The 12902-nt window shown below is 34.9% G+C and overlaps 2 protein-coding genes across 2 annotated transcripts; one reads left to right on the top strand and one right to left on the bottom strand.

Annotated features, from left to right (window-relative positions):
• The first annotated feature begins 4620 nt into the window (after positions 1 to 4620).
• LOC121761522 (receptor-like protein 43) lies at positions 4621 to 7861 on the top strand. The gene is made up of 3 exons (XM_042157163.1): positions 4621 to 5306; positions 5601 to 5744; positions 6411 to 7861. Exons 1-3 carry the CDS (start codon positions 4676 to 4678, stop codon positions 7688 to 7690), a joined length of 2055 nt encoding a protein of 684 aa, XP_042013097.1. The 5' UTR covers positions 4621 to 4675; the 3' UTR covers positions 7691 to 7861.
• Positions 7862 to 8108: 247 nt separating this feature from the next.
• On the bottom strand, positions 8109 to 12817 carry LOC121760165 (receptor-like protein 52). Its single transcript, XM_042155789.1, has 8 exons — positions 12056 to 12817; positions 11818 to 11961; positions 11443 to 11658; positions 10846 to 10989; positions 10588 to 10734; positions 10368 to 10511; positions 8760 to 9945; positions 8109 to 8485 (listed from the first exon to the last, which is right to left on the bottom strand). The coding sequence occupies exons 1-8, from the start codon at positions 12684 to 12686 to the stop codon at positions 8431 to 8433; spliced, it is 2667 nt and encodes an 888-aa protein (XP_042011723.1). The 5' UTR covers positions 12687 to 12817; the 3' UTR covers positions 8109 to 8430.
• Positions 12818 to 12902: the final 85 nt, after the last annotated feature.

Here is a 12902-nt window from a genome sequence, read left to right as displayed (position 1 = left end):
TAAACAAGATATATTGATCGATGTATGAAGAAGATGTTCAAATGAAAATATTTCGGACGTGCAATGCAAATGTTTTCCCGTGAAAAAAACCTAACATTCCACTAACTCATTCCACTCATGTATTATTTAAGACTAATATAAATAAGTGAGACCCATATTCCACTAACTTTCTTCCACTCACTTTTCTTAATATTTCTTAAAATTCATGCCCAAAAATTGAGCTCATACTCACGAAAAGAGGGAGTACTTGGTAAATACTTAAATCTTAATAACTTATCTGGCAGAATGCTTATATCTGTTTTCCATCTGTTTTCCACATCTCGGTTGATATTACTCCCTTGTCCATGATTAATTATCCTAAGTTGACTTGACATGATTTTTAAGAAATATAATGAAAAGTAGATAAAAAAAAATAGAGTTTTTATATAATTAGTTTTAAAATAAAATGTGAGTAGATTGAGTTATAAGAGGAATGTAAAGTCCATTACCAAAATAATTAGGAGTAAAAAGTAAATGATACACTTAAATGTGGATCGGGATCGGCGAAAACGGAAACTTGGTACACTTAATCATGAACTGATGGAGTAAAGCGCTTAACACCGAGGGCATCCACAGGGGCAGACAATAGGCCGCCCGATGCATCGGGCGCGCCATCGTCCGCCACTGCGGGTATGCGGACGATGGCACATCCATCATCCGCCGACGATATGCGTTCGACGTCGCATCGTCCGCCCCACTGTGGGCGAGGCGGACGATGCGACGCGTTTACGTGTTTTTTTTAATTCTATTTTTTTTATATATATACCCAACATCCTCCTTTCATTTTCACAATTGCATTCTCACATTTTCACTCTCAAATTACACTATAAAATGGATTCCGATGAATACACAAGTCTGAATAGTCCGATATTTGGGGGTGGTGCACGTTGGTCGGGTACAAACCCTGATGAAAATCGGCCCTTCGACTACAACACCCAGTACGCTCCCGAATTCAGTACGGATTCGTATGGGCTGTCTAACATGGAGCCGTCTCCAACCTGCCCCGCCGCCCCTTCCCACCTCAAGTTGAGACTTTTGTAGAGTAGTGAACTTTTTTTCATTTCTAACTCTTGTAAATTTTTAGTTAAAGTAGGATTTGCCGTTTTTTTAATTAATCGTGACATTTTTTAATTATTTTGCATTGACATATTAGAAAATATAAAATTAATTAACAAAATAGTAGTGAAACTTATAGGGTGGCCTTTAGGGCGCCCCACTGCATGTGGAAGGGTATACTATAAAATAATGATGTGGCGGTGCATAGGCGCTGATAAATCATGATTGGCTCACCCATAAATCATGATTGGCTCACCCACACGATCAACATTTCCACAACATTTAATATTCAACAACTACTTTTCTCACGAATACCAGTACTATTTTTTGATACAGAATTTTATCATCAAATATCTGCGCTGATAAATCATGATTGGCTCACCCACACGATCAACATTTCCACAACATTTAATATTCAACAACTACTTTTCTCACGAATACCAGTACTATTTTTTGATACAGAATTTTATCATCAAATATCTGCCACAATTGAATTGGCTCATACTTTTCGCAGGAGAAATAATAATAGAATTATTATTGTTAGTACTTGTATTCTAATTACAATCACTATTATCCTATAAAATATATTTTTGTAAAGTATCTCATGCAAAACTAATTATCAATAGCAGTACCAAACACATACAATTGCACAAACAAAACAATTACATGCAAGAGAATGTAAGCACATCTTAAGCACTTCACTCTCAATCAAAAATAAATTTCACTAACCATCTTGGCCTTTCATAGCAAATAATTTCATAGCCCATAAAAACTCCAATTATGAACCGGAGCGGATCACCTTCCCCACCTCATACACCATTTGCTACCCCACCAATAGAATAGTGCCATGTGTTTATTCTTTAAAATGAAAAATCTCATACACCATTAGCTACCCCACCAATATAATAGTGTACCGGCGGACACAGGTGCAAGGGGAAGCGGCTTAAGCCTCTCCCAAAAGAGTTTTCATAAATTTCTACTTCAGTTTTTTTTTAAACATTTTCAGAAATTAACTTCAGCCCCCACCAAATTAATGTCTTGATAGACTAAATCTTCGAAAGCTGAATGATACGAGGGGCTGACATTTTAATCTGCCGATCTAAATTTTGGGAAGAAAACGATAAAAGTTTAATACTCCCTCCGTCCCTGAAAATTTATCACTTATTTCCTTTTTCGTCCGTCCCTAAAAATTTGTCACCTTTCACTTTTACCATTTTTGGTAGTGGAGCCTACATTCCACTAACTCATTCACACTCACATTTTATTATAAAACTAATATATAAAAGTAGGACCCACATGCCACCAACTTTTTCAACCTACTTTCTATTATATTTCTTAAAACCCGTGCCGGATCAAATGGTGACGAATTTTGGGGGACGGAGGGAGTACTAATATAATAATATTAACAAAAGTCACAACTCCTTCTCTCCTCACGTGAGGATCATGTTTTTCCTTCTAATTTTAAGTATTAGTCCTTTTTTTTTGAAAAATCTGACTATTGAAAGTAACTAATTAATCAATAAGTTATGCACAATTTTAAATTTATTGTTTTGTTGGGGCTGGAGATTTTTCCTTCGCATTTTACAATTTTTATGTTTTTGATGCGCAGTAAAGTTCAAAGGTTTTAGGTGTTCGGTTTTTAGATGTGATGATAAATAAATGATTTTAGGTTTTAATAGTTTAGGTATTGTTTTCATTTTCTTTTTATTTCTATTTTTTATATGGAAATATTATATTAATATAGTAGAAGATATATAAGTATTTAATGAAAATTTTAATCTTTAATTTTATATTTTAAAGAATATACACATGTCACTATTATATTGGTGGGATAGTAAATGATGCAGGAGATTTTTCATTTAAAAGAATAAACACATGACACTATTCTATTAATGGGTAGCAAATGGTGTATGAGGTGGGGGAGGTGATCCGCTCCACCAACCAACACAACTGGTTGCCATCCAAATCCGTTCACAAAACCTAACTCCTCCTCCTCATCATCCGGCAACGATGGTTTTTTCATAGCTTTAAGAAAAACTAGCATATGAAACCAAAAAAGGCTTAGATAAAATAAAATAACACAACACGTTTTTTTTTTAAAAGATATAATTGATGCTCTGACTAGTCAAAATATAGGACCATTGTAAGTTGTAAGCCACGGCGATTTAATTTCACCAAAATTTTATCATCAAATTTAATTTGATTCGTCAATCGATTACATTTTTTTTCTAAATAAGTACCCCATCCGTGATGATGACTCACCTTCCCTTTTGATTTGTCACAATCAAGATAACTAATTATTTAAAATAGAACACATTTATCTATACTTTATTCATTTATCTTACTTTACTCTCTTCACTCAATATACAAAATAAAATTGCATAAAATCTTGTGCCGCCCAAGTAAGGGTCATCTTCTGGACGGAGGGAGTACCGTGTTACTTTGTTCAAGAGAAATTATTGCAGTTTTCGGCCAATAAGAAAATGACATCAAGTCAATTGAAGACCCCTCGAACCAGACCACTAAATTTGGACTATTAAAGAATACCGTGTTTCAAGGGTGATATGATTCGAACCATAAACACATCTTTCTTCTATTATCCAAAATCGAATTTATTCTCAATAATGTATCACGTAAATTAGGGGTGCAAAATTTGATTGATATCTAAAACTGATGAATATAAACAAGTATATAATGCATACAAGTAATAAGTTCTATCACATTTTAATACATACTTATTGAATTACTAAACTATTCTTGAAAATTAAAATTGAAAAGGATACTAAAATTGATCAATATACTAGCATAATCATTCTATGTTTTAAGAATTAACCAAAATAAAAACAATATATATTATATAGTATTATTAAACAAACTTAAAAAAAATTAGAGCACATATACATAGTAGATGCATAATCAATATCGTGAGAATGTAAAAACCATTTTTAGTGCTTGCGAAAGCGAATAAATACAGTAGATTTATGATTTTATCGGCCTTGATGAATGAATGCATATTGCTTTAAAAACCTGAGGGAGCAAAAAATAATTTTTTCTAGTACACTTAATTTTCACTACGAATACAATTACTTTATACGTTACATACAAATATTGTCGAATTATATATTAGGAGATTAATGAAAAATGATATCGACTTGACTTATGAAGTCCTCGTCAAGCATCTGTAATAAGTACTCTTTTCGTCCATGAAAGTTTGTCCCATTTTTTTCTATTTCCGTCCGTCCTACAAAATTTGTCTCATTTCACTTTTTACCATTTTTTATAGGAGACCCAATATTCCACTAACTCATTTATACTCACATTTTACTATAAAACTAATTTATAAAAGTAAAACTCACATTGCACTAACTTTTTCAACTAATTTTTCATTACATTTCTTAAAATCCGTGTCGAGTCAAAATAAGATAATATTTAAGGACGGAGAAAGTAATGAACAACAGTATAACACAAAAGAGCTATCAAGCATTAAGATAAGTGCCACACCCACCTTTTAGGTATGTATAAAAAGAGGTAGATCAAATCAGGAATACACCACATTTAAGCATTTTCAAAATAAAGCCTAATGGATAGGTCTTCCCTTCTCTACTTCCTTGTTACATCACTCTTTCTTCTTCAATGCCTGATTGGTTATAGCTCAGCCAACTTAGATATCAATACTGATCGTTCTTCACTTATTTCTTTCAAATCTCGAATCTCTTTAGATCCCCATAACATATTGACCCGAAATTGGAGCAGTGAGAGCAATATTTGTAGTTGGATCGGAGTTACTTGTGATTCTCGTTATAACAGGGTGACTCTGTTGAATATATCATCCATGGGTCTTGTAGGAACCATTGCACCAGAAATCGGAAATCTTTCTTTTCTCGTTTCTTTAAATTTGAGCGAGAACTCCTTTCATGGTCCTATTCCCTCATCTATTTTTAACATGTCATTTTTAGAAGTTTTGAATTTAAGGAATAACAGTCTGTCTTGTAGCCTACCGTTTGATATGTGCAAACACAATCTTCATAGATTGAACAAACTACATATATCTTACAACGCGTTGTATGGGGAAATACCATCGAGTTTGGAACATTGTTCCAAGCTCGATTATCTTTCTTTGCGCAGCAACAACTTCAGTGGACATTTGCCAGCACAAATTGGGAACTTGACATTGCTTAGAGTACTATACTTGGGTGTCAACAATTTAAGAGGTAAAATCTTAATATTATTCCTACTACTTTTTTTTTGCTTTGATTGGTCTACACATGTTCATTTTAAGGCCATATATATTCTATTTAATTCTTGAATACTTCTTTAATCTCTATGCTTTACATTTGAGAATATTTACTCTTATTTATATGCTTTGCATTTGGATTATTATTTATGCATGCATCTTCTTCATTTAGTTGATGTTGTAAGATGTGAGTTCTACACGTACTAACATAGAAAATTGCATACTAACGCAAAAATACACTTTGATTCTATGCAATTTTACAAATTGGCAGGTAATATTCCAAAAGAGATCGGTTATCTTACTAACTTACTACGCTTGAGCGTGAGGGTCAACGAGTTCTCAGGATCATTACCGAAGGAAATTTGGAACATGACATCTCTTACCAACTTATTGCTTAGCAATAATGAATTAAGTGGTATGATGTTTTCTCTTTCATTACTAATTAACCACAAGGTCTTGATTTCTATATGTAGATCCATAATTTTGCTTCCCCATTTTAGCATGATTTATCCTCTATTATAGCATTGTGTCAAATATTCTGCCACACATACAGATGATAACTGTCATGTGTCATTTTTTATTTAATAAAGATTTGTAGAGTTGTGACATATAGTGACATGTGTTGATCATCTGCAAATAAAAAATAAGAGGTGTTATACAATCTTAAGAGATGACTTTCATTGGATTTGGCGACACTAATACATTTTGTGAACGTGTATGTTCAATTTCCGCCTAATTATACACTTCTTGTCTGTCTTTCATTAAATGTCTCAGTTCTTATTCTAAGCCATTGAGTGACTCATTTTACATTTTTACTATTTTTAATAAGTGAACCTCGCATTTTATTATAAAACTAATATATACAATAGTAAGACTGCACATTCCATTTATTTTTTTCATTCAATATTTTTACAAAGTCAAACCATTTCTTAAAATCCAATTAGTCGAATATGGGACATTAATTATTAAACAGAGAGACTATTACATAATGCATTATTTTCCGACAAGAATACATCATCCATTACGTTATTGAAGTTGATTCCATATCAACTGAAACTTGATACACAAAATAAACTTTCAGGTCCGATACCATCCCCCAACTTTGTGAATCAATCAGGGCTGCATGCCTTAGATCTCTATTCCAACAACTTAATTGGAGAGATTCCACCATCCATTTGCTACTTGGGATCCCTATTGATCCTCGATTTATCAAGGAATAATTTGGAAGGATCACTTCCAGATTGTCTGGGAAACTTGAGCATGTCCCTGAGGATGCTCCATGTGGATGAAAATAAACTTACCGGCGCCATCCCATCAACATTTACAAAGGGTTGCAAACTTGAGTTAATCCATCTGAATGGAAACAAATTGGAAGGAACACTTCCCCAAACCCTAAACAACTGCCAGCGTCTGGGAGCCATCGACATTGGTGATAATGAAATACGAGGCGCGTTTCCCTTTTGGATGGAAACACTCCCTCAACTTCGCATCCTCGTCTTGAGATCAAATAAGTTCGATGGTACAATGACAGTGGCTTCAAATAGTGAGCAGCCATTTCCGAAGTTGCAAGTCTTGGATGCATCACATAATGCATTTGTCGGTTCTCTACCTGATATATATTTCAAGAACTTTCGAAGCATGATAAATGTCAAGGTAAAAATGAACGATGATGGGGATATTTTGTTTCATGATATGATAGATTTGACGCTCACATTGAAAGGATTGGATCAGTTTTTGGATCGACTGTTGTCAACCTTTACAACTATAGACTTATCCTCCAACAAATTCTCTGAGAGCATTCCGCTTTCTTTAGGGAATCTTAACTCTCTTATATTCTTGAATTTGTCTCACAATGCCCTCAAAGGACATATACCATCATCTCTTGGAGGTATGAAGTTTCTTGAGTCATTGGACTTGTCTTCAAACAAACTGGATGGAGAAATTCCAAGTGGATTGGCAAGGTTGACATTTCTTTCGAAGTTAAACCTTTCAATGAATAATCTTGAGGGACAAATACCACAGTCTACTCAACTTTCCACATTTGGAGATGGATCGTATGTGGGAAATGAAGGCTTGTGTGGATTTCCATTGACGAAAAAATGTGAGAAGAGCGATGGAAAACCATCACCGCAGCAAGTGGAATCAGATAGGGAGATTGAGTGGGATTATGTGTTTGCTGCTGCTGGATATGTTGTGGGCATAGGGATCTTTTCTTGGCTGCTTTTATTTTGTCGAAGTTTCAGGTATAAATACTTCGAGAGAGTTGAGGATGTTTTTGAGAAGATCTTTGAGCGTTGCCAGCGCTGGAAGAAAAGAGAGAGACGAAGAAGAGCTGTGAGGAATCAGGCTAGACAAAAATAAAAAAGAATGTGCTAGCAATAGTTTTATTATTAATGATTGTAAGGTTCCTTCTTAGTGTTTTGCAATATTTGGTATGTCCTTTTAGACTTTTGTGTCTACTTCTTAAGCAAAATGTTGCAATTATTCAGTAAGAAATTTGTAATAAAGACGGCCAAACTCAAAATTGTTCTACATATCCATCAATATTCCTTCTTAGTGTTTCTTATCCATGTTTGCTATCAACCCAAGTAGTAAACACCACCTTTTTGTCTTTCAGGTAAAATGTCTTGCCAATTTGGTAATAGAAATCAAATTTATTAAATACAGACAAACATTAATATTGTACCAAAAATGTCATCAACTTTACATAATATCATTAAAATATTCCAAACTACAAAAGTTGTCATACATTGTTATTAGTATTTGTAATTACAATCACTATTACCGTATAAAATACTTTTCTAAAGCCTCTGATCCAAAACTAATTACCGTACCAAACACATACAACTGCAGAAACAAAACTATCATATGCAAGAGAATGTAAACACATCTAAAGCACTCTTCACTCTCAACCAAAAATAAATTTCAATAACCATCTTGGCCTTTCATCCTTCATCCATGAATCCCAACGAGGAAATCCTTCTATCTTCACTATGCGACCGGATAATGGCTTTCTGCAGCAGGTTAAACAAGAGGTTGGATGCGGCTGATCTCCGGGTTGCTGAAATCCAAGCATCGCGCGACAACCCGGGCATGAGTCCTCAACTTATGAACAACCATGGATGCCTAGTTACTGGGAGATACGACCACCTTACGCTGTTACATGAAAAATATCATCAACTTTTACAACAAATACTCAAACTATTAATATTGTACCAAAAAAGTCATCATTAATAGAATTATAGTATATACACAATATAAGCATAGGGATATTAACATTAAGAACATTGTTCTTATTTATTAATTATACAACAAACACATACACATGCACTAACAGCACCTAATCACATGCTCGTTAAATACAAGAGAATGAAAAAAACATCTAAATTAAGCACCTCACTCCCTCTATTATTAAAGGAATTTCACCAACCATTTTGGCTTTTCATAGTGAATAATTCCGTAGCCCATAAGCACTCCAATAATGAACCCACATCCATACCCCAACACAACTGGTTGCCACCCAAATCCATTCACAAAACCAGACTCATCGTCGTCTTCTTGCGGCAACGATGGTTTTCCATCGCTCGGATCACATTTTTTCGTCAATGGAAATCCACACAATCCTGCATTTCCAGCATATGTTTCGTTCCCAAATGTGGAAAGTTGAGTAGACTGTGGTATTTGTCCCTCCAGATTATTCTTCGAAAGGTTTAACTTCGCAAGAAATGTCAGATTTGCCAATTCACCCGGAATTTGTCCCTCCAATTTGTTCGAAGACAAGTCCAACGACTCGAGCAAACTCATACCTCCAAGAGATGGCGGTATATGTCCTTCAATTGTATTGTGAGACAAATTCAAGTATCTAAGAGAGTTAAGATTCCCTACCGAAGGTGGAATACTCCCAGAGAATCTGTTGGAGGATAAGTCGATAGTTGTGAAGGTTATCAACAATCGCTGCAATAACTGATCCAATCCTTTTATTGTGAGTGCCATCTCTAAAAAACTTAGAAACAAATTTGCTCCATCGTTGGTCTGGTTTTCCTTTGCATCTATCATACCTTGAAAGCTCTTGAAATATCTATCGGGTAGAGATCCAACAAACGCATTCTCTGATACATCCAAGACTTGCAACTTTGGAAACGGCTTCTCAGTGTTCGAGTTTGTGGCCACCAACATCGTTCCATTGAAGTTATTTGACCTCAAGAGAAGGATGCGAAGGTGAGGGAGTCTTTCCATCCAGAAGGGAAACGTGCCTCGCATTTCGTTATCACTAATGTCGATGCCCCGCAGATCCTGGCAGTTGATTAGGGTTTGGGGAAGCGTTCCTTCCAATTTGTTTCCTTTCAGATTGATTGACTGAAGACTGCAACCCTTTGCGAATGTTGACGGGATGAGGCCATTAAGTTTATTCGCATTCAAATGAAAGATTACCAAGGATGAGCCCAGGTTTCCCAGACAATCTGGAAGTGCACCTTCCAAATTATTGTCTGAGAAATAGAGGATTCTGAGGGATCTCAAGTTGCAAATGGATGGTGGAATCTCTCCACTTAAGTTGTTGGAACGTAGTGCAAAAGTAACCAGACTTGATTGATTCACAAAGGTGGATGGTATTGGACCTGAAAGGGTGAAAATGGAAAATACATGTTCAATATTGTAATATAATGAAGATATTTTATAGTATAGGAATTGTGACATATACTAGTAAAGAGAAAACTGTGTGTGTTTAAGTTGACCTAGTGGTACAGTGGTTCATGTTCGAAGCGAATGTCTCACATTTGAGTCATGTGATCTATAAATTTCTTTTTAATTGCCAATAAAAAAGAAAAAATTGCGCACAATCCAAAGTGACTACTATTTCAACATTTTGTCATTGATAGGCATGCATATAGTGATCCTGATCTTTATAAAATGCATTAGCAAGGAATATGAATAAAATCAAGATAGATTTATATATCTAATAAAATTGATTCTTCACCCCTTTGGTTTCCACTACATTTCTTATAACAATGAAATAACAAAATGAGATAGAAAATCATACCACTTAAGTTATTGAAGTGAAGCCACAAATCTTGAATGCTTGTGTTGTTGCCAATTTCTCTCGGCAATGATCCACTAAGTTGATTGCTTCCGATGTTCAATTGCAATAAATTATTGAGAAGAAAAATTTCTTTTGGAATTTCACCTGTGAGATTAGAACTCATCCACTTATAAGTTTGATGCTATAGAAAATAATATGCATAATAAAGAAAATATCATACCACTCAATTTATTATCGTTAAGCAATAAGTAGGAAAGGGATGTCAAGTTTCCAATTTCCTTTGGCAATGATCCATTGATATGATAATTGTATTCCAACTGCAGCTCCCATAAATTAACAAGACGACCAATCTCTTTTGGTATAGGACCTACAACAATTTTACATCTCGAAAGTTCAGTGAATTTTGAACGATCCTTCACGAGTTTTAGAAGCGATAAATGCAAACGATAAAGGAAGAGAGGAAGGATTGGAACCGTACCACTTAAAGCATTGTTGTGAAGGTATATACCAAACATGGCTGTCAAGTTCCCAATTTCTCTTGGCACTGAACCACTAATTATGTTGCAACACATGCTCAATCGCTCGAAATTAGCAAGTCGACCGATCTCTTTTGGAATTTCACCTGTTATATGTTATCATGAATGCATGCACTTAGCTTGATTTAATCCTCAACAAGGATATATTCTATAAGTAGGGTATATAATTTGCATTCCAAGTTTATCTAATTAACTAACTCTATTAACCAAATCTTGTGGACCAGATTTAAACTAGTTAGGTGGACCGGGTCGATCCATCCCACGATATGGGCTTATCTAGGATCGGTCCATCAGTGAAATCAACCAATCTAGCCCAAGATCATCAGTTGTAGCAAACTCGGACCTTTTTCTTAACCCATGGGCCCTAAATTGTTAGAAACCCAATGTAGATCGGCCCAAATAAGACACAATTAAGGCCCAATCCAACATACCCTGCTTCACACATGGGCTTGGGCTTTGATTGGGCTGGGGTGGCCCACTTGACAAGTATATCAACTATTAAAAAATAAAAATAAAATAAAAAGTAGTGGAATTTGTACCAATTAGATTATTTCCTTCGAGGCCTATTCTGTGAAGGGATGTCATGTTTCCAATATCTCTTGATAGCGATCCATTCAAATCATTCGATGCAAAGTCCAAATACTCCAAGGAAGTCATGCTGTAAATAGTTGCAGGTATAGGACCTGAAAACTCATTGGAACTCATTCCCAAACCTTGTAAGTTTGTAAGATAACCAATCTCTTTCGGAATATTACCTGCCAATTTGTAAAGTTGTTGGAAATTAAAATTCAATCATATATATAATTATACGACTATAAATATAATTTGAAAAAGAAAAAAATATTAGGAGTAGAATATAAATAGACTAGCTAAATTTTTAATTAGTAAACTAAGAATTTAAGATAAAATCTTACCGCTCAACTTGTTTTTACTAAGGTCCAACAATTGAAGCAATGTCAAGTTTGCAATTTCCCTTGGAACGTGTCCGATAAAGTTGTTGATGCTCAGATCCAAACCTGCTAAATTAGTAAGACCACCAATCTCTTTTGGAATATTACCTGCGAGTAAATTACACCAAATAAATATCCAATTATATATGAGTTTGTGCATATGTAATATGGAAGTCTTGATATCATGGAGATAAGATCTTACCACTTAAATTGTTGGAACCCAAATATAACTCTTGAAGCAATGTCAAGTTCCCAATTTGAGTTGGCACAATTCCACTAAAATTGTTGCTGACCAAAGAAACATACTCAAGTTGTGAACAGTGCTCCAAACTTGATGGTATTTCCCCATACAACTTGTTGTAAGAAATATGAAGTCTCTTGAGCTTATGAAGATTGTGTTTGCACATATCAATTGGCAGGCTACTTGACAAACTATTATTCCTCAATTTCAAAACTTCTAAACTTGACATGTTGAAAATAGATGTGGGAATAGGGCCGTGAAAAGAGTTCTCGCTCAAATCTAAAGAAACGAGAAAAGAAAGATTTCCGATTTCAGGTGGGATGGTTCCTACGAGACCCATGGAAGATATATTCAACTGAGTCACCCTGTGATAGCGAGAATCACATGTAACTCCGATCCAACTACAGATATTGCTTTCGTTTCTCCAATTTTGGGATAATATATTATGGGGATCTGAAGATATTCGAGATTTGAAGGCAATAAGTGAAGAACGATCAGGGTTGATATCTGATTTGGCTGAGCTATAACCAATCAACCATTGAAGAAGTAAGAGTGATGTTATAAGGAGGTAGAGATGGAAATATCTATCCATTATAGGCTTGAATTTACAAGTAGTAATGTGTAGTGGGTAGACAAGATACAAATATATATACCTCAAACATGTATATGAGTGTGTGTGTGTTTTCTGTGGAGGGGAGAGGGGTTGGGCAGATAGGGAAGTGACAAAAGTGAAATAAATGCTATTTACATACTAAGTTTTAAGAGGAGTACATTTTAAGGGTTGAAGAAAAAGTCTTCTGAAAAATGC

This window comes from Salvia splendens, chromosome 13 (genome assembly GCF_004379255.2).
Source record: "Salvia splendens isolate huo1 chromosome 13, SspV2, whole genome shotgun sequence".
In the NCBI taxonomy this organism is placed as follows: Eukaryota; Viridiplantae; Streptophyta; class Magnoliopsida; order Lamiales; family Lamiaceae; genus Salvia; species Salvia splendens.
The sequence above is the reverse complement of the archived record's forward strand: the minus strand, read 5'-3'. Positions and strand labels throughout refer to the sequence as shown.

Excerpts from the sequence above, each read along its gene's own strand:
- LOC121761522 (XM_042157163.1), top strand. The coding sequence starts at position 4,676 with ATGGATAGGTCTTCCCTTCTCTACTTCCTTGTTACATCACTCTTTCTT. Across the intron at positions 5,307-5,600 it reads GGGTGTCAACAATTTAAGAG|GTAATATTCCAAAAGAGATC; the intron begins GTAAAATCTTAA and ends ACAAATTGGCAG. Across the intron at positions 5,745-6,410 it reads TAGCAATAATGAATTAAGTG|GTCCGATACCATCCCCCAAC; the intron begins GTATGATGTTTT and ends ATAAACTTTCAG.
- LOC121760165 (XM_042155789.1), bottom strand. The coding sequence starts at position 12,686 with ATGGATAGATATTTCCATCTCTACCTCCTTATAACATCACTCTTACTT. Across the intron at positions 9,946-10,367 it reads TCACTTCAATAACTTAAGTG|GTCCAATACCATCCACCTTT; the intron begins GTATGATTTTCT and ends TCACCCTTTCAG. Across the intron at positions 8,486-8,759 it reads CACTATGAAAAGCCAAAATG|CGTAAGGTGGTCGTATCTCC; the intron begins GTTGGTGAAATT and ends TTCATGTAACAG.